Source organism: Lepisma saccharinum, chromosome 15, assembly GCF_977018435.1.
Source record: "Lepisma saccharinum chromosome 15, izLepSacc3.1, whole genome shotgun sequence".
Lineage (NCBI taxonomy): Eukaryota > Metazoa > Arthropoda > Insecta > Zygentoma > Lepismatidae > Lepisma > Lepisma saccharinum.
Window position 1 is genome coordinate 20,598,947 of NC_139243.1, and position 21,054 is coordinate 20,620,000.

Here is a 21,054-nt window from a genome sequence, read left to right on the forward strand (position 1 = left end):
TACTGTAGGTGTAAGCTACTTTTCGTTCCCAAAGGATCCGATTACGTGCAAGATATGGGTTTGAAAGTGTAAGAGGTTAGATCCTGTTAACGCCAAAACAGCGACAGTGTGCTCATCGCATTTTCTGGATGCTGATTACGAACGGAACTTAAAAGCAGAACTGCTGAGCATTGCCTGTAGACCGCAACTTAATAAAAACGCTGTACCAAGTTTAAATTTGCCTGGTTGTGTGGTGAATTGTAGTAGTGTGCAACAGCCAAATGACATAATTGATCGAAGTGGACGTGCCAATAAACGTCAGATTAGAAAGCGAGCATTGGAAAAACTTGAAGAGTTGTCTCCTCGCAAAAGAATTTGCATGGCACATAATTCAGAGACTTTGAGTACTGGAAATATATCCAATCTGCAACAAGATAGTGAGTTCGAAACGCTGACAAAGAAATTAAAATGTGCTGAAGAACAAATAAAGAAACTGCAGACACTACATGATGAAAGTGCTAAGAAAGTAAACAAAGTAAAGAAACAATGCAATCGTTTATTACATAAAGTGAAGAATTTACAAATTAGCAATAAAAGTTTGAGGCAACAGTTAGTAAAACTTCACAAATCAAAGCAATCTGCTTTCAATGTGTCTAAGAAAGTAAGGGAAATTCTTCGACCAGTGTTTTCCTCCAACCAAATCGAATGTCTTCTTAGCCACAAAAGCAGACCGAAACTGTGGTCGAGAAGTGATATTGTAAGTGCATTAGCACTTAGGCATGTGTCAAGAAAAGCTTACACCTACATGAGGAAAAATATGAAAATCCCTCTTCCAAGCATTTCCACTTTGCGTCACTGGACAAAAAGTTTCAAGTGTAGACCAGGCCTTCTGAAAAGTGTTATTGATGTTATGAAGAGTTATGGAGAATCACTTCAACCACACCAAAAGTGCTGCGTATTATGCTTCAACGTAATGAATATATACTCCAAAGTTGCGTACGATGCTGAGAGTGACACTGTCATGGGACCGTTCAAGAATGCACAGGTAAATAATTTATTACTTTACTTACAAGTAGAATTAACAAGTCATTTATATAATGTTAGAACGTAACAGAAGTCAAATTCTAGCATAACGAATGAGCAAGTAATCATTTTCATTCATTCATCATTGAGAGCCTTTCCGATGGCGCAGTTCTGGAGTCGTCACCTTTCAATCAAGTGGTCCCTGGTTTGATTCCCTGTGGATGCACATAGTGGTTAGGATCCCACTTTAAACTGTAGGTCCAGTCCCGATTAGCCTTACTGTGCATAAAGTGGACTTAAAACACCAAATCAATCCAAATCATTCATCATTGACTGCGGAGTTTTTCCGCTGCAACCTTCATCTTTTTCTATCTTTCGTTAGCGTGTGCGCGTATTCTTACTGTGTTGGAAATGTGAAAAGATATAAGGTAAAATATGAATAAAATTGCTAGGGTGTGTTCACCAAAACTCAGCGTTAATTTTTTGACTGAAGTTTTTCTAATAGAAGTAAACTACTTTAAAGTCCTTAAAAAAGTGTTACATAGCATAATTAAGAATGAAAAATACATATTAAAATTTGGAAAGACACATCTCGATAGACTGTGTTATCAGGATGAAGTACTAAATTTATTAGTAGTTCATAATGAGATTATTATCAAGTATTAATACCGTAATTATTGCTCGAAACTCAACATTTTAATGACAAGTTTTTAGAAAGTTTTTTTTTTTTTTTACAGGTCATTCTGGTTCGCGGGTTGTACGCCCCATGGAAACAAACTGTATATTACAACTTCGACACACAAATGACTAAGGAGATCTTATATTTAGTAATATCAGCAGTGCAAAGTGCGGGCTATGAAGTTGTTGCGTGTGTTTCCGACTTGGGAGGTGGAAATATAAGGGTTTGGCGAGAATTAGGTGTCGCTTCGAGTCATCCTTCGTTTATGAATCCGAATGATAAGGGACGGAACATTTGGGTATTTGCAGATACTCCACACATGCTTAAATTGCTAAGAAACCATTTTATTGATAAAGGTTTAGTCTTGCCATCGCAGAATGTCGTAACAAAAAAAGTCATACAGTCAGTGTTAGATAAAAATGAAAGTGAACTTCATTAGCCTTTATCGATAACGGATGCACACATTTGCGTATCAGGTCGCGAGAGACAAAGAGTATTCTATGCCGCTCAGTTATTTTCTATAAGGACAAGCAGTGCTATATGTTATTTATTCCCAAATGAAGTTGAAAGTGCAGAATTTTTCGCATTAATTAACAACTGGTTTGACATAATGAATTCATATGTTAAAGAGAATTTTGATGTTAAATTAAAAAGTGCTTTTGGAGTGCATCTTGGACATCAAACCAAGGTGTTAAATGAAATGAAGCAGGTCATCGAAAGTGTTCGCGTGAAAGGACATGGAAAATTGTTGCCTTTTCAGCAAGGAATGATACAATCTATCAACGCATTATTTGGGCTCTATCAGGATATGAAACAGAAACACAATATGAATTTTTTACTGACTGCAAGGTTGAATCAGGATGTAATTGAAAATCTTTTCTCGCGTCTTCGTGGCATGGGAGGTTTCTATGATCACCCTCTCCCTACAGAATTTAAAAACCGACTTAGGCTGCTGTTGTTAGGAGTGAATATAGGACAACTTCCCCTAAAAATGCCAACCAGGGATCAGTGCGAGAATGATGAAGTACAAAAGTCTTTTGATACAGAGTCTGAAGAAGACCTTGCTAGAAGGTTGAAACGTTACGTTTAGTTTATGTTTTTAATAAAATAAATTACTGCCTTGGTCAGCATATTTAGTTTTTCATAATCATGGAAACAAGGCTTAATGGTGTTATAATTGGACATTTTCCAAGGCTGATGAGGAAAATTAACAACTGGAAGGACTTGAAGAGGAAAGAAATACACAAAGACGAACAAGAGAAGTTTCTGAGAAAATGTTTGGAGAGAGGCACAGTGCCTAAAGGATTAAAAATAAGTAAGAAGGGAGTGGTTTGCAACACCAGGAGATGGAGGATATTGGTTCAGAAAATGGAAAAAGAACTGATATGGAATGAAATAAGGGCAAGAAGAAAGGAGATAAAGATAATAAAGGAGAACCTGACGAGAATTGAAAAAGCTATTGCAGATGGTCTCACCATATTTACGAGAGAATATACATTTCATGAAATGAAAATCTGGCAGGAGAAATTTAGAGAGAAAATGAAAATAAAATTGAAGAAGAAAGGAGAGGGACTAGGATGGAAAGAAGAAAGAGGAGAAGAGGAAGAAGAGTTGTGGTAATAGGGAATGTAGACCTAACAAAAGAAGAGGAAGCTTTTTTAAAACTAGGAAGAGGTTTCAAAGTTAAAGAAAGAAATGTAGATTATGAGGAGGTTATATATGATATTGAAGAAGCAGTGCTCCATATAAAAGAAGAACCAGAAAGAGACAAGATTAGAAGAAGAACAGCAGCCATACTGAAGAAAGAAATGGGAAAACAAGGAAAAGTAGATAATTTGAGTCAAAAAGAAAGGGAAGGGATGAAGAAAATCAAGAAAAGAAATGATGTGGTGATAGAGCAGGCAGATAAAGGAGGAGCAATTGTGGTGATGGAAAAAGAGTGGTACGAGAGGAAGTTTGAAGACCTAAAAGAAAATGGATATGAGGAGATTTGTGGAACAGGAGAAGAACAAACTATAAAAGAAAGAATCATTAAAGACTGTAGGAGGAGTGGATTCAAGAAATGCATAAAGGAGACAGGAAGACTACCAAGTTTGAAAGGCTTTCCAAAGATACACAAAGAGGAGATAAAGTTAAGACCAGTAATGAACTGCAGAAACAATATTTTGGAACCCTTAGAAAAGAAATTAAAGAAAGTTATTGACGTGTTAGTAACACAGCAAGAAAGCAGAGCAGTTAAGAACAGTGAACAAGTAGTAGACCTCATAAAAGGACTTAAGTTAAATGAGATGAAGACGACAATGTTTAGCTTAGACGTGAAAAGTATGTTCCCGAGCATCAAGAGGGGACACGTTTTGGACATTATTAAAAAGAGAATGGGACAAGAAATTATAGGAGAATGGATAGTGAAAGGGTAGTGAAGGCGCTGGAAACCATTTGGAATAACGGTTACAGTATAATGGGAGATAAAATAATGTTAATGAGTGAAGGACTAAATGTAGGTTCCAGTCTAAGCCCAGCATTGGCTGAATTGGTTATGAATGAATGGGAAAAGAAAGTGACAGAAAAAGGAGGTGACAAAATAATTCTGTTTTGCAGATATGTGGACGATTGTTTTGGCATATGGAAGGGAACGAAGAGGCAGCTTGATATTTTTGCCAAAGAAATACAAGATGAAGAAAGAGGGATATTATTGGAACTTGAAATAGAAGAGGAAGACAAGTTAAGCTTTCTAGATATATTGATGAAAAGGAAGAGAGGACAAGAAATTGAAACCACTTGGCATCAGAAGAAGTGTGCAGCAGGGGTATTCTGCCACAAAAGAAGTGATGTAAGTGAGGTGACAAAAATAAATTTTATAAAGAATATGGAGGACAGAATCAAGAAAATATGCATGAGAGAATGTGAAAAAGAAGGCAAAATAAATAGCCTATGGAAACAGCTGGAAAAGAATGGCTATGAGAAGCAGGATAGACTGGACATAAACAGAAGAAGGAAGAAAATGGGCATAGAAGAATTGGAAGAGAAAGAAAAAGAGGAAGAGAAAGAAAAAGAGAGAAGGTTTGGAATAAGGAGTATGGGGAAGACCACAGAAAAGATATGCAAAGTGCTTAAGAAAGTGGGAATTAAAACTTACAGGAAGGGAGGGAGAAGCATCTTAGGAATAGCGAGGAATGCAAACAAGAAAAAGGAAAACAGAGAAGAGGAGGAGGAAGGGATTATCTACGAAGTGAAATGTAAAGAATGTCAGAGTGTGTACATAGGAGAAACGAAGAAAAGGCTGAAAGACAGGTTGAAACAACATAGGGATGATGTACGACTTAAAAGAGAGAGAAATGCAATATTTAAACACACGAGAGAAACAGGACATGACATAGAGTGGGATGAGGCTAAGCAGATAGGAAGGGAGAAGAGAATGCTATACCTTTTCCGCGCTTAGAAGGGACTGCACTGTAAACACAAGGGCAAAAGTATTACTCCGCCAGGCTTCAGCGATTGGATGATCGTTAAGCTTCTGCTGCTTCCACCACGTGTGAGAGAAAGTTGGCGCGAAAGCAATGTTACAAGCTACGAGAAATTAAATAAAAAGGAAAACTATAACTTTTCACAAGATAAGCTGAACTTCTGTACTTAAGAATTTAATTTGAAGATATAAAAGTGTTTTACTTGGCTAAGCAGAGTCAGATAGAAAGTCGATTCCTTCCATAGATTCCTCCCCTTCACTGTTGGTGCCGCAGCTACTGCTATCAGCTGGATTGATAACAAGTCAGTCAACAATCGTGTCGCACATGTAATCTGATTCCCAGAAGCGTTCCTCTTCTTTCTCCAATATGCAATACAATAAGGCGTGTGCCTTTGCCGATCGGGTTTCTTAGCCCTGTGGTTAATCCTGAGAGGAAAGCCTGTTTTTTTAGATTTTAGGGCAGAATCTACCCACACCTTACAAACAGTATGACCTTCATTCACAAACGTTTCATCAAGGAAATACAACTTTCGTCCCTCCCGCCTGTATTCGCGTATTTTCCTCAGGTAGTTCCGGCGCCACAACAATATGTCTTCTCGGTCAACAATAATATTTTTTCTGTTGCGTTGCACAAACTCGAAGCTGATTTCTTTCAGAAGTGTGTGAAAACTTGTTTTCTTAAGGTTCGGCAGATCCGGATCACTATTCACACTCACCAACACTTTATTTATTGTTGGCGCTTCGTTCCTCTCCAAAAAAGTGATTAACCTTACGACGGATCCTCGCAAACTCATCGCACTGAACTTGTAACACAGGCTTTTGACGTTGACGCTTTTTCCCTGGTGTTGTTAAAATGCCCTTATTTAGAACCTCGCTGCGCGCATATTTTACACTCTTAACAGAGACACCAGTAAACTCAGATGTCAATTTCATCACGTCCTGGATAACCATAGTTGGATATTTCTCGCAAAACTTTGCGAACACGTTCAATACAATTTGTTTCTCGACGCTTTTCAACGGTTTCCCGCTGCAGTGTCTAACGTAGCCAAATCGAACATCCATCTCGCACAAATTGAAATTCCCTCCCGCTTGCCCAGCCTTTACGCATGCGTGTTGTACCCAGAGTAAAAATTGTCACGTCTTGTGTATTTATGCCAACCTGGAGTTCATTTACATACTAAATATTGGTTATGATAATTTTAGAGTACGATAATTACAATTGTGTTGACGGAATGTTGTATTCTTGCAAGTTAGAAAGTGGACTATATTTTGTTGCGCGTGGCAGGGTCTGTTGTTCAGGCAAACTCAACGAGAAGTGTTGCCAATCCGCCTATTCTTTTGCTAAAATTAGCTGTTTTGAACTTTTTGGTCCTGCATTGGTGACAATAATGGCTTTCAGATATTTGCACTGTAGTATCATACTTATTTGACTTCATTCAAAAATAGACACGGAAGTGACCTATTTTTCGTTTGTTTATTTATTTTCTTTAACAGCAGTATTAATCCTTGTGGTATTGTTGCAGATGTTCCTATTCGAACGTTTTCTACGTCGCTGTTTGTAAATATGATGCTAGATTTTAAAAATTTTGAAAAAAATGGAAGAACTAAAGTGGCTGAAGTTCCATTTCGTTGGTAATTTTCGATTCGTCAAACCTCTTACGATTTTTGAGTAAATTAGACGAAATTCTGCACATATATTCTCTACGTCCATTGCAAGACAGGGTCTACTTCATTTTTTGATAGCATAAAAAAAGAAAATCGCGGATCCACGATATTGGATTTTTTTTTTCAAATTCTCTTACAATTTTTGTCCATTTTGCGTGAAATTTGGAAAACTCTAAAAATGTATGCAAAACTACTCTAGTTATGTGAATATGTTTATACTACATATATATATTTAATAAACCTACGGATATACAAAGATAACACTCGGAAAGAACTAGCCATTCAAAAAATGGCTTTTCTTGTGAGGGAAGTGAGGAGGAAAATTTGTATTCTTTATTCTATGAAAACTAGCAACAAATAGGGTATGACATGTCCACATTGTGATTATGGTGATTATCCATAAAAAGCATTTCTACAATATAATGTAGAACCCTACACACTGTGAGAATTCGCTTTTCGCTATATTCTGCAGTTATTGGTTGGCAACACTGTATTCATACACGTGCATTTGTTTACAGTACAGTTCCTTCTAAGTCATAAAAATAATTTCTACAATATAATGTAGAACACTGCACACTGTGAGAATTCGCTTTTCGCTATATTCTGCAGTTATTGGTTGGCAACACTGTATTCATACACGTGCATTTGTTTACCGTACAGTTCCTTCTAAGCGCGGATCCAGTATAGTGAGAAAATGGAAGGAAGCCAAGGAAATAGAGAAGAAAGGTGAAGAAGACACAATGAACTGGAATGGGGGACTGAAGTTAAACAAAGAATGGAAGAAGATGTTAGAAAGAGTGGAAAGGACAAGAGAGAAAGAGGAGAGGAGAAGGAAGAAAAATGAAGGGAAAAGAGCATGAGATTAAAAGTCCAACCAAATTCTATATGGAAGTAATTGTGTTTAGCCTTTTAGGTGAAAGTGAAGTTGGCAAGTGAAAGTCACCTGCTAGAAAGTTCCAAACAACTTTCTAAATAGTCTGGAGGGAGTAATGTTTGTGTATATATAATGCCCTGTTTTTGTATCTTGTTACTTTTGTACTTGATACAGAGTCTGAAGAAGACCTTGCTAGAAGGTTGAAACGTTACGTTTAGTTTATGTTTTTAATAAAATAAATTACTGCCTTGGTCAGCATATTTAGTTTTTCTTAATCATGGAAACAAGGCTTAATGGTGTTATAACTGCACAAAGCACATGGATGGAATGGAAAGATGTTAAGAAAATAACACCAGAAATAGCAAAGTGTGGCAATGAATAGTAAAAACGTATACACAGGAGTTTTGTTAATGTTACTGTGAGTATCTATTAACTGCCAACATAAAGAGCTGCTTGCCTTTGGCACATGAAGAGGAGAAATGTCTACTCTGATAAGCATGGGAGACCTTTCCAATAATCAAGTGCATCCTGACAGAACTTAACTTAATGTGCACATCAGTGGTGGCTGATGAAGGGAGACTGCAGGACTGCAGCTTCCCCAAAACAAATTATATTTTGTTGCCAATTGTGCAAAAATTAAATAGTGGAAGTATAAATATTAAATTTTGCACTAATGGCAAGAAAATATAATTTGCTTGGGGGAGCTGCAGCAACCCCAATTCATCAGCCGCCACTAGTGCACATTAAGTTCAGTTCTGTCAGGATGCACTTGATTATTGGAAAGGTCTCCCATGCTTATCAGAGTAGACATTTCTCCTCCTCATGTGCCACAGGCAAGCAGCTCTTTATGTTGGCAGTTAATAGATACTCACAGTAACATTAACAAAACTCCTGTGTATTTCTTACAGAGAATGAAAACACTCCCTCTTTAACTACCTGTCTCCTTTTTTGTATTGTGTAATCCATTTAATGTTTTTTTTTGGCAATAAACTATTGAACTATTATCAACAATGTTGTAGGACCCTAAGGGCAGTACCTTTTAGAATTCTTTTAATTTATATGGCTTTATTGCAGAAGCTACGGGGAATGTTGAAATAGGATAGCGAAAAATCAGGCTGGCTCGGTAGCTCAGTGGTAGAGCAATGGCACAGTATGCCAGAGACCCAGGTTCGAGTCCTAGTCGAGACTGGATTTTTCACTGAAAATTTCTACGTAGTACATCTCCTGTGTGTGCCTAATCTTCAATTTTTGTTGTGAAATTTCAGTTTTCTTCTTCAAATTCTGTTTTTTTGCAACGGGATAGTACAGGGTGGCCCAAAAGTCGTGCACCATAGGCTGTATTACAATATTTGGTCAAAACACAACTGTAGGTGTTCACCCATCGCTTGCAGGATGTAGGTCATGAAGTCCAGCGAAATAGCATGGCACTCAGAAGCAATTTGCTCACACAGGTGCTGTTTGTCTCTGATTTTCACACTGTACATCTTTGCTTTTAGGTAGCCCCACACTGCAAAGTACATTGGATTCAAATTCGGGGATCGGGGAGCCCATTCCATGGCTCCTTTACATCCAATTCATGGAGTGACTTCTATCCGCTCTTCAGTATCAACATGGTTCACCTGCAAGAAGAAATTGCAAACATTTCACGTCATTCACCTATGGTGCGGGACTTTTGGGCCACCCTGTACAATTGCCTTCTCTCAAGATTGTTATACTTTAAGAAAGGAAAAAAAAACTGTCTCAAAGGCACATGCTTGAACGCCAGTTCCAAGAGTCCTATATGTGGGAGAAGCTCCTGTCTGCTAAAGGTTTAGGGGGAGGGTGTTAATGAACCATTTATATTCTTCTTGGGACATTTGCAATTACTATCATATCCATAGAATATTAGTATGAATAAATTTTATATTGGTACTGTATTGGTATGGACAAAAAATTCATATCAATCTGTCTGTATAAGAAATCACAGGGTGGCTACTCACAGGGAATTCTGGGAATTATGCTTGAATTTTTATCCTTAGACTTGAAAAATTGCAACTTTTGTTAATCCAAATCCCATTCAAGTTTTTCACAGTTTAGCTTTTATTTTTATCGAGGAAGAAGAAGAAAAGGAAAGCTGCATGGAATATAAAACAGTATCCTCTCAATCCGTTTGCTTTGTTAGTGTCCTTTGAAGAGAAAAATCTATCTGATATACAGAAGATTATTACAATATATTTTGGAGTTGATTAGGTAAATTTGAAATTGTTATACAATTAACATTTTTTTGTAAATTACTATATCCCGTAACATTTGTGACTTGTGCTTGTAGATGCATTTCTAGTGTGAGTATGCGAAATGACAAATGTAAACTTCACACCTTAAGTAAAATATGGCGGTAAGACGTGAGGTTGAAATAGAGAAAACATCTGCTTGTACTCCTGAATTTTTGGAAAGTACGCCTTGAAAACAGGGAATTATACTTGAATTTTATCATGGCCCTAGAGTGACCACCCTGAATCAATTTGACACATAATTCAACACCTGTATTATTTTGCAGCTTTTAATACTGTCATTGTTAACTTAAGTGTAATACTGGTAATTCTTACTTTGTCCTTTTATTTGTAGGATACAGATTTTGCAGCTGCTGCCTTGCTTGCCACACAGAAGTTAATGCAGGCGAATTCTGTAGATTTTCAGGCTCAGGAAGCTACTCCAAAGAACAGTTGGAATATTGTCGAGTCATCACAACAAAACAATAGTAAGGATGCTTCTTTTTATTAAGTCAGTGTTCCCAGTGGTCTGGAAAATGAGGAAAAGTCCAGGAAATCAACTTAGGAACGAATAGGTCATTAACCCCTTCCCTGTGAAATTTTCTGACAAAATAGTTTCCCGTTCTGTGTAATTTTTTTTTCTGAGTTTGCGTAGTAATATTTTTAAGTAGCTACAGCTTCAGCACAATTTATCCGAGTATCATGGTTCATACGTCTTTGTCTTCAGAATAGAACAAGGCTTTCAAATGGTACCACGCACATGTGTACATCGAGTATGAGGAAAGGGAAATCGGGGATAATTCTGGAAATTTCCCTCCGAAAAATCCCTCTTGGTAACTTTGGTGCCCTCTGGACCGGCCCTGGATATAGGTACCCCGTTATAATCTACCTTGAAAAATACTATGGTCTATACGTAATGCGTCCGCCAAGTTTCATTGCAATATCTTCAATAGGTATGAGGAAAAAAATATTTTGCAATCCTGTTTGACAATACTATTAGAAACTCACAAACTCAAAAACCAAAAATAAATCACCAACAGTTCAAATAACGCAACACCAAAACAAAATCAACTGACTAAACGCGGCACACAAACAAACTCACGTTTGCACTTTGTCAGCATAACACAAAAACAATTTACTTTCTGAGCTGCTTCTTCTTCTTTGTCGACATTAAAAATCGTGACTAAATAAAAGGTCGTTTCTTCAATAGCAAAACATATGTTTCACCAACAAAAAACTTATAATTCCGTTCATCGCAGGTTACTTTAGTCAGAGATGTTTGCGGGCGTAATATTACACCCAACACAGAATAAACTACAGTGACCAAGGGCGTAATATTACGCCGAACACAGGGAAGGGGTTAAATTTTTTTTTTTCATTTTTCTTTCTTATCGGGATTAGAAACTGAAAACACTTTTTTTGTGGTGGTGATGTAACAGGTTGAATAAACCTGATTTCTTTGATTAGCATGCAAACTTGAAGATACAACATTTATTTTTAAAAAAGAGATAAAGCAGTCCCCTTCACATTGCAATGTACCATTAAAGGATGTGGTGTCAGGACCCCACACATTCATAATTTTGGCCATTTGTGGAGGTGATGTGGTCAGCATCAAACTATAGCAACCATTATTTCTGTGGGGTTCTTCCCAGGAAGAATCATGTGTTGGATTATCTTTCTTTGTTACTCTTGTCTGTTAGTGCCGAGCTAATATCACTTTGAACTAATTCCAATACCTATTATCACCAATACCGATACTTGAAGATTGTAACCATAAAACGTTATTCAAAATATTGATCAATATTAACCCTAACTTACCTGTGCCGCAAAAGAAACTATTTTGTTATTGAATCACTGCTTTCTTTGTTGTTTATATAGGTGCAGTTATATATTAATTTTAATTATTACAAAAATTGCCATCATTAATAAAAAAAAGAATAAGCAATTATTGTATGAGTGTCATTCACTAAACCTCAAAGAAACATTAATTTTGCATAAATCATTCTTTTATATAGCCACAGTTACATATTAATTATAATAATTACGAACATTATGATTATTACCAACCAATTTATACACTGCCTCTGTCATGAAGAACATAGACCCACAAAGTGAATTTTGCTTCCTAGATTTTTATGAACAAAAGTAATGCAGAAACTTTGGGAATGCCCTAGGGAATAATGTTATTTATTTTCATTTTTCGAAAAGAAAGTATTCACAGTGAAAAATCCCTTAAGGTAATCTATGGTTAATATGCAAGTATTGCACAGCAAATTATATGCACCAATTTACTAAGTTTTCCTTTAAAATATTAAAAAAATTACACTGGAATATATAACATTTGTCACACACAATATTGGCAAAAAGTTAATGAAAATTTCTAATTGTGCATAATTTTGAGGACATTTATACTCAGTGGTAATGCAGATCCCATTAAAGGCCCAAACTCTGGAAACGTGTCAGTGAATAAATATAAAATTATTCTGCAATGTGCTGATACTTCCCTGCGTCGGTATTGGCTCAGCCTGACTATCTTATCCATTTGATCAGCATTCTCCAATTTCACCATATTTCAAAGGCCATCCGTTCACTCTCATGTAAGCTATAATATAGTTGTGTCTACCAGAGATAAAAGCTTTATGAATTCACATTGTATTTCAACTGTTACATTTGGTGTTTCGCTTAATGTTACATTGTACTTACCTTGTTAACAGGCGAGATGCGGCAAGCTCTTCTTACTGTATTGTCTCGCAAGGAGGAACTTGAAGCTCAGAATCGATCATTGAGAAGCCTTCTTGACCAAGAGCAAGATTTGAACTCTGGCCTCAAAGCAGAAACAGAAGAACAGCGGAAGCATTATGTGGAGAAAATAGAAAGGCTGGAAGCTCGGATTCAAGCATTGACAAGGTAACTTTTTATAGAAAAAAAACTCAAAACATTACTGTAATATGCATTTTTTTCTTTTTGATTAGGGTGGGGCAGATTAGTTGTTACTCTATCTGTATCGGTAGACATATCGGTGTATCGGGAAAATTACCGATAATTATACTAATCCAATATATCTATAAATATGGGGCTCCCCGTTGGTGCAGTGGTAGCGTCGTCACTTTGTAATTAAGGGGTCCCGGGTTCGATACCAGGTTTAGGTACATAGTGGTTTGGATCCCACTTTAAACTGTAGGTCCAGTCCCGATTAGCCTTACTGTGCATAAAGTGGACTTAAAACACCAAATCAACCATATCTATAAATATCTTACGATTTAGTGCAATATTCTGTCATTTTGTTATAATTTTTATGGATATAAACATACTATCTCCATGCACTATTTTTCTTAAAAGTAAATCTCTAGATGTGCAGCTTCTTTTGCATTGCAGTCATCTCCTAACGCACATTTATTAAGGCGATCTCCTACTCCGGTGAAAAGTTTGAGCATTTTCCATGTAAGCTTATGGGGGTAACTTTGGTCACGATTATCTCGAGAACCAGTCAACAGAAAATTTTCAAATTTTAACTGAACACCGAGAAAGGATGTTTCTAGACAACCACTGATTAATATTTTCATTTTCTGCATCAACGTCCCAAAAATTAATTAATTTATTTTTATTCACATTTTTTACACTTTTCTTGACAGGGCACCACTGCTGCCGGCCGGCGAGCTCACTGCAGGTGCTCGCGGTCGCTGTCGCCTAACGACCTTGTACTAGAAAGAGGGTTGGAACATGGCAGGTGGTTTAGAACAACACACAAAAGGTTTAGAAGATGAACAGAAAGCAACATGTCTTTTGCACTTCTCACTGGGTAGCTTTTAAATTGTAGACTGGAAATGGTAGAATGAAATTGGTAAAGTGTGTTCCGAAAATATGAAGATGAATGTAGATACGGACCATACTTTAAAATATAAATAACTAGTTGTTTTTTTAAAAATTGGTTTATACACAGAAAGGATATCTAGCCTACAGTTTAATGTGGGGTCCGAACCACAATGTGCATCCACCGGGTATTGACCTCGGGACTCCTTGATTACAAGGCGTTGACGTTATACCACTATGCCAACTGGAAGGTTTGTGTATAAATACATATATACTAGGGATGGCCGACAATGTAAAGTTCGGTGTAGAACCAGGTACCTGGATCTGGATCCTAGAACTGAGTGTCCGATGATTGACTGATTAATTTGGTTATTTTTCGTCGCTTTCTGCTACGTTTGGATAATTGCGACAATGTTGAAGGATGGGGATTAGATAAAATTGTTGAACGGCCACTCACAAACAACTCCTATGCTCTAGCCTGGTTTCGAACCCATGGCACCCGACGTTTTAGCACGCTATGCTAACCACTTCGCACGCAGCTCGACCCAAGTGTCCAAATTTCGGGTTGTGGATGTATGAATTTTACACAATTTTACATTATGACCAATTAACAATTAAATCAATCTTTTCGAAAGCTCTTATCACGAATGCAATGAAACATTTCAGGCACAAAATTGAAGTATTTATGCCAATATATTTAGGTCTAGGAATTAATTCGTGCGGTTGTTACGCACACATTGAAGCTGTAGTTCAAACACAAAATATATAAATACCTTAAGAAAAATATTGTCCATCGCGAGCCACCACTTTCGCCCATATGTCAGGCAAGTTACGGATTCCGTGGCGAAAGAAGTCCTCATCCTTTGAAGCGATCCAGTCAGAGACCCATTTTTCGATATCTTCTGAAGAAGTGAACCGCTGTCCAATCAAATCGTTATTCATGCAATCGAACAAGTAGTAGTCCGAAGGAGCAACATCTGGTGAATACAGCAGGTGGGGTAAAACTTCCCATCTGACATTTTCTAAATAGGTTTTGACCAGTTTTGCGACATGTGGGCGAGCGTTGTCATGTTGAAAAATAAGTTTATCATGTCTGTTCTCCCATTCTGGTCGTTTCCTGGCCAGAGCTTGCTTGAAACGCATTAATTGTCGTCGATAACGTTCTCCATTAATAGTTTCACCCGGTTGCAGCAGCTCATAGTACACCACAGCTTTCATATCCCACCATATGCACAGCATAACCTTTGCACAGTGAAAATCTCGTTTCGGTTGTGATGGACCTGGTTCACCTGGCTTCACCCAGGCCTTTTTTTGTTTCGGGTTCTCGTAATGGATCCACTTCTCATCGCCAGTAACAATGCGATGCAAAAACCCCTTTCTTTTCTGTCTTTGAAGCAGCAATTCGCAAATGGTTTTTCGTCTTTCAACGTCTCTGTCTTTCAATTCTTGTGGAACCCAATGTGACATCTTTTGAATCATTCCCATGGCTTTGAGGCATTTGGAAACTGTTGTTTGATCAACGCCTAATGCTTCTGCAAGTTCTTCCTGCGTTTGACACGAATCCTAATCGAGCAATGCTCTCAATTCTTCATCTTCAATTTTTTTTTGGCTGTCAAGGTCGCTCTTGGTCTTCCAGGCCGAAATCACCACTTCTAAACCGTGCAAACCACTTCTGACACGTTCGCTCAGCTAGCGCATGGTCACCATACACTTCCACCAAAATACGATGACTTTCGGTAGCACTTTTCTGCATGTTATAGTAATGGAGCAGAACACCCCGCAAAAACACTTTATCTGGCACGAACTGCGCCATGTTCAGTTGACTACAAAATGCTGTTGTTGACGCGTCAATCAACTGCCCTATACTACGAACGATGCACACTGACAGGAGTTTTCAACGCATGTGTGGATACACGGAACTGTGGGACGATACGCTCGTTACGCCATCTCTTGTCCAGGCACACGAATTAATTCCTAGACCAAATAATATTTCAATTCCGTTGCAAACTATAAAAAGGCGAAGTTTTCCGTGCACGTAGCACTGTGCCATGAAGCTGGTTTCGGCAGCTCTAAAACATCTGGTGAGCTCTCCTCAAGTCTCCCTCCCCTCCTCCCGGCTCATTAGTCTTGAAAGAGGGTCCGTGACGAGCCGACTGGGCTCTCTGCAGGGTTGCCCTGTCAAGAAAAGTGAAAATAGAGTGAAATGAATTAATTAATTTTTGGGACGTTCATGCAGAAAATGAAAATATTAATCAGTGGTTCTCTAGAAACATCCTTTCTCAGTGTTCAGTTAAAATTTGAAATTTTTTTGTCAACTGATTCTCGAGATAATTGTGACCAAAAAACCCCATAAGCTTATATGGAAAATTCATATTTTTAATTTTGTGCGAATTACTCACTTGTGACAATTATTAAAAAATGTATATTTTATTATATAAATAAATAAAAATATAGGTAAAAGTCAATTACTTACTCCAACGTGAGTCTCCTTACGTCGATATATGCAACGTTTCAGGGGTTCAGCCGCCCCCTTCTTCAGGCACTATCTAGGCATGAATCACCACCATGCCATGTCAAGTTTATCAATCAAGGAAAAGGTTTCGGGTATGAAATGGTGAAAGATAGATAATACTTGTCCCCATTTGTAAATCCATATCAATTATCATTGTTCACTAAAATCCATTCATACAGATTACAAATGGTTAAAACTATAAAATCCCAATACCCCTGACTTCCATGTAGTTACCAGGTCTTGCTTCCTTATGAAATGCAAGAAACTGGCACAGGCTATTTCCCTCCCACCTAACTACTTCCCCTCTCCACCTACGTCACTTCCGGGTCGAACTCTCGTATTTTCCGAGCCTCACAATGGCGTAAGTAATTGACTTTTACCTATATTTTTATTTATTTATATAATAAAAATATCTATTTTTTAATAATTACATGGAAAATTCTCAGACCTTCACCAGGGCAGGAGATCGCCTTAAGGAGGTGAAAGAACCATTAGGTTCTTCAAGAATCATTTGGAATTTTATATCGGATCAGTAGAATATCGTTTATCAGTGTCGGTACTTTACTGGTATTGACCAAAATTTCATATCAACCCATCCCTAATTTTGATTGAATCTGGTTGACTACAGTGGTCAAGTACTTGAAAGTAGTGTATTGAATCCAGTTGTGTGTTAACCAGTTTTAATTTTGCAAAAACAGCAGTGGTCCAGACTGCAGGGCATATGACTGCCATACGGGAGACTGGTTCAGTTCCCAAGATGGGTGATCTCTGGTAGGAATTTTTCAGACTTTGTCCCTGCGTAAACAGTTCTGGGGTTCATCCGGCCTCTTAATCATTGGTTTTGGGGCGTAAATGTGACCAAAACAGTGCTGATGCTATCATCTCCACTATACTATGGCTGAGGTTGAAAATATGTGGAGCCCTACATCCACACCCCATAGATACCTTCATATCACATAGTTGTTTAGAGCTTTTTTCAACTTTTTTTGTGCGTGTGGATGAATAGATTTTTCCGCTAACAGTAATAAAATACTGATATAAAATTTACCAGTCATGAAAGTCAAGAAAAAGCAAATAAATCAACAAGTAGGTCAAGAAATTATACTTGTGGTCAAGAATTTTCCTATTACAATGACTGATTGATTTAGTTTATTTTACTTCACTTTTCTGCCCCTTTGGCTAATCACGAAGATGAGGATGAATGGTGGTAAGATAAGATGGATGAAGGGACAATTAAAAATATGATGAAGGGACAATCAAAAATATATAGGTACGAGAATACGAGTCCCACATAATATTATACTGATTGTGAGTTCAGGCACCACAGTCTCCCTAGTCTGCCAAGTGCAATCCATGATGCATTAATAGATAAAGCAAGTCTAATTCTCTTGTTAAATATAGGTTGTTTTCATTTTAACTGGCCTTTTTATAGGGGTTTTTCATTAAATTAATATTAATTTATTAATTGCAAATTTCCAACTTTACCTAAATAGGGGTTGAATAAATAAAAGTTAAGAAAAATGAAAATAAGGTGAAGAAAAAGTCAAGAATTTGGATTTGTTATAATGTTTGTTACAATATCAATATTTACTAATTAAAATGAACTTTAAAATGCTCATGAAGAATCCATTCACGTCCTTAATAATATATGACATTAGATTACCAAAATGGAATTTGCCTAGGAAAAGATGAACTGTGATAGGCAACAATTGAACTTTACCCATTCTTGCTGTATCATTCCTATTTGAGGCACAAATGCTCATGTCTGCAGATCTCTGTGGAATGGTTTGGGATGCTGATTGCAACATTAACGAAAAATAGATCTACATGAGCAATAGCTAGGAATCAACATATCTGTTGTAGCAGTGACAGTAATGTGTATATTTGAATTGATTTTTGATGACATTGTTTAGAAATTTTATTTTTAAGTGCTGATATAGGCTAATTGGGACTGACCCTACAGTTTAGAGATGGAGGAGGTTTGAGGGAGAGCTTTCCTCTCTCTTTTTGTGAGTGTGTAAAGTGGGATGTGAACCACTGCACAATGTGCCTCAACTAGAGTCCAATCCGAAACCCCTTGATTACAAGACAATAACATTTGCTGCCATACTATCCAAGGAGGAGAGCATCACATAGTCCACTTGATCATAGAAAAAAATTACCAAATAACTAAAGTTTACAGATGTAGAATTAATTGGTAGAAATGTGGAACTGAAATGCAAAATTTGTAGAAGGAAAAGTGCAAATTTACACATCTATGAGGGTCATCAAGGAAAATAAGGGCCTTTTGGTGTAAAACACAAACTACAAATGATGTATGTAAAAAATGTGTGGTGCAGAAACTTCATACCTTACTCTACTTTTCCACATATTCACCATACCCATACAAGCACTTATCATAGTGTGATACTAGTTTGTTGATACCATCATTGTACTTGGTTGCTGCACTTTGCCATGGCTGATAAACTCATAGATGCTGTCACTGTCACATTGGCAGCAACCGAGTACAATGATGGTATCAACAAACTGGTTATGATAAGTGCTTGAATGGGTTCGGCAAATACGTCGGAAAGTAGAGTCAGGTATGTAGTTTCTGTAAAGATTCCTTATTTTTTCTGGATGACCCTCGTAGTAATTTGGTTAAAGGTAAGATCCAACATTTTCATGGTTCATTTGTTGTTTCCAGAGAGAACGAGTTGTTGAAACATCAACTGAGGAAGTACGTTGGGGCTGTTCAAATGCTGAAGCGTGATGGTAGCCAAGCACACGAGGCCCTGGCAAAGCTGGAGGCTGCCCAACCGAAGAGTGGTGAAAATCCATTCCCCGACTATCACCACGAGGCCATGGAGTATGAAAAGAAACTTATCCAGGTTAGTAACGGCCATGAACTTTCTCATATGTCTACATTTTTTGAAGAAAACTCTTAGGCAAGTGTTTCATCATGAAGTTTACAGGAACTTTTACCTGTTAATACAATACTTCTGGAATGGACATATTGACTATTGTGGCATCTGCCTTAACTGAGAGGGGACAAAGTAAGATTTCATATTTTGCCCTTCAGTCATAGAAACTTTTATCATCATTACCACCACCACCACCATCATTATCATATTGAATTGACAATACTTTGGCACTGTATACAATTTCAGACTCCAGTCGGCTGCCTATATAGAAACTGGATTCACCTTGCTTTCTTTCCATAAACATCTATGGACATCTAAACATCAACTTTGTTGATGAACTGTTCTTTGTTTTTTGTACTTTTTCCCAAAGCACAGATATCAGAGACCACTTAATCTACTGTTCATCATGACACCTCTGATCCATGTTTTTACATGCTGAAGGGTACTGGAAAAGAAGAGTAATAATTGAAAATGATGGGTTTTGAATTATCAAGGTCAGATCCCAAATTCTGGCAATGATTTCCCGACTTTTTGTAATCCTGAACAGTCGAGAAAATCCAAAGGATCATATTTAAAAGAGGTTAATTATTGATATTTTCTGCATGTTTAGTGTCTGAAATTTCTTGAAATTAACAGTTTTTTATTCCAGAAGTGCTAAAACAATGACTTGAAGGGGAAATAGTGTGTGCGTTTTTTGAGATTTTTGCCATATCTGTAAATAAATGGAGAATTTTTTCAGTCCCGAATGTCAGGATTGTTAATATTTTCTTCTCCATTCCGTCCAAACGTTTTCCATCCTGCATATCATTAGTGCATTGCAGAAACAACATTATTTGTAATAAGATATTGCTACAATTTTACCATTTGACTTACATGAATTCTTTCCAGACCATCTACCCCCACCCTGCAGGCACTCTTGTCCCTTACACAGAGATCCAAGTGATGGAAATTGTGTGAAGGCTAAATGTTGGCCCTCACTGAACATTGACCAACTGAGCATTGGCACCAAATTTGAAAGACTGAGGTTCCTAGCTAGTTGAGCCACAACTTTTGAATAACTTTTGAATAACTTTTTAGTCACAACAAATAATTATATCTCTTCTTTCCAACTTCAGGTGGCAGAAATGCACGGAGAATTGATGGAATTCAATGAGCGTCTGCACAAGCTGCTGCAGCAAAAGGATGCGAGCATTCGCAGATTGAGAGAAGAGCTTATCGATCTTCGCGGTCCCCTGCCGGACGAAGCGGCTACTTCTGATGACGACATCAGCATCACCAGTGATTATGATACAAGCTCGCTTGGAGCTGCAGCAAGGGCGCTTATTAACATATGGATTCCTTCAGCTTTTCTGACCGGCGGTTCTTCTGATGTGCATCATGTGTATCAGGTCAGTTCTTATCAATAAATTTGCTAACTCTAGTGTAGCTTGCCAAACAAAATATAGTGGAAATGTTGTCTTCAAGATAATAGATTTGGAAAACTTGATACAAAATATCAAATAGAAAGGAATAAAAAAAATGGTACAGTAAGGCCAACTTTAGACGAAAGCATTTTACTTAGCATTTTTCTTAACATTAATGTCATGAGCCAAATGTTACCGTGTAAAGAAACTCGATGTTCTTCTCGTACTGGATATATACTATACACTGTAATCGCAAAAGCTAACTGAAGTGTTCCATGAAATTCTTCTGTGCAAAGTACTATCTCCTATAAGCATTTACACAGCATTTATGCAAGCAAAAATGGTAAAGGAGATGCTTCCATCTAAAGCAGCCCTAATTCTAGTTAACTTGTTTAGTTTTGATGAATGGTGTAATATTTCAAGGAGTCTACATAAGTTCCTTGATTTCATCTATGTCGTAGAGTGTGATGCGTAATAGGCGAGAGATTTAAGAT

At 37.4% G+C, this 21,054-nt stretch overlaps 2 protein-coding genes across 2 annotated transcripts in view; both read left to right on the forward strand.

The window, feature by feature from the left end:
- Window positions 1-21,054, forward strand: part of LOC145999637 (sorting nexin-29-like) — a 76,521-nt gene that overhangs the window by 35,898 nt on the left and 19,569 nt on the right. The window contains exons 8-11 of the mRNA XM_083136734.1: window positions 10,288-10,420; window positions 12,647-12,839; window positions 18,941-19,124; window positions 20,273-20,545. Coding sequence (XP_082992860.1) covers window positions 10,288-10,420; window positions 12,647-12,839; window positions 18,941-19,124; window positions 20,273-20,545 — 783 coding nt within the window. The remainder of the gene's footprint in view (window positions 1-10,287; window positions 10,421-12,646; window positions 12,840-18,940; window positions 19,125-20,272; window positions 20,546-21,054) is intronic.
- On the forward strand, window positions 157-8,615 carry LOC145999717 (uncharacterized). The gene is made up of 3 exons (XM_083136997.1): window positions 157-1,024; window positions 2,121-2,705; window positions 8,592-8,615. Exons 1-3 carry the CDS (start codon window positions 359-361, stop codon window positions 8,613-8,615), a joined length of 1,275 nt encoding a protein of 424 aa, XP_082993123.1. The 5' UTR covers window positions 157-358.

What these genes read in the sequence shown, in the direction of transcription:
- LOC145999717 (XM_083136997.1), top strand. Translation starts at nt 359, where the DNA reads ATGGCACATAATTCAGAGACTTTGAGTACTGGAAATATATCCAATCTG. An exon ending in GACCGTTCAAGAATGCACAG is followed by an intron (nt 1,025 to 2,120) that starts GTAAATAATTTA and finishes GAACTTCATTAG; the next exon opens with CCTTTATCGATAACGGATGC. An exon ending in ATCAGTGCGAGAATGATGAA is followed by an intron (nt 2,706 to 8,591) that starts GTACAAAAGTCT and finishes TATTTCTTACAG; the next exon opens with AGAATGAAAACACTCCCTCT.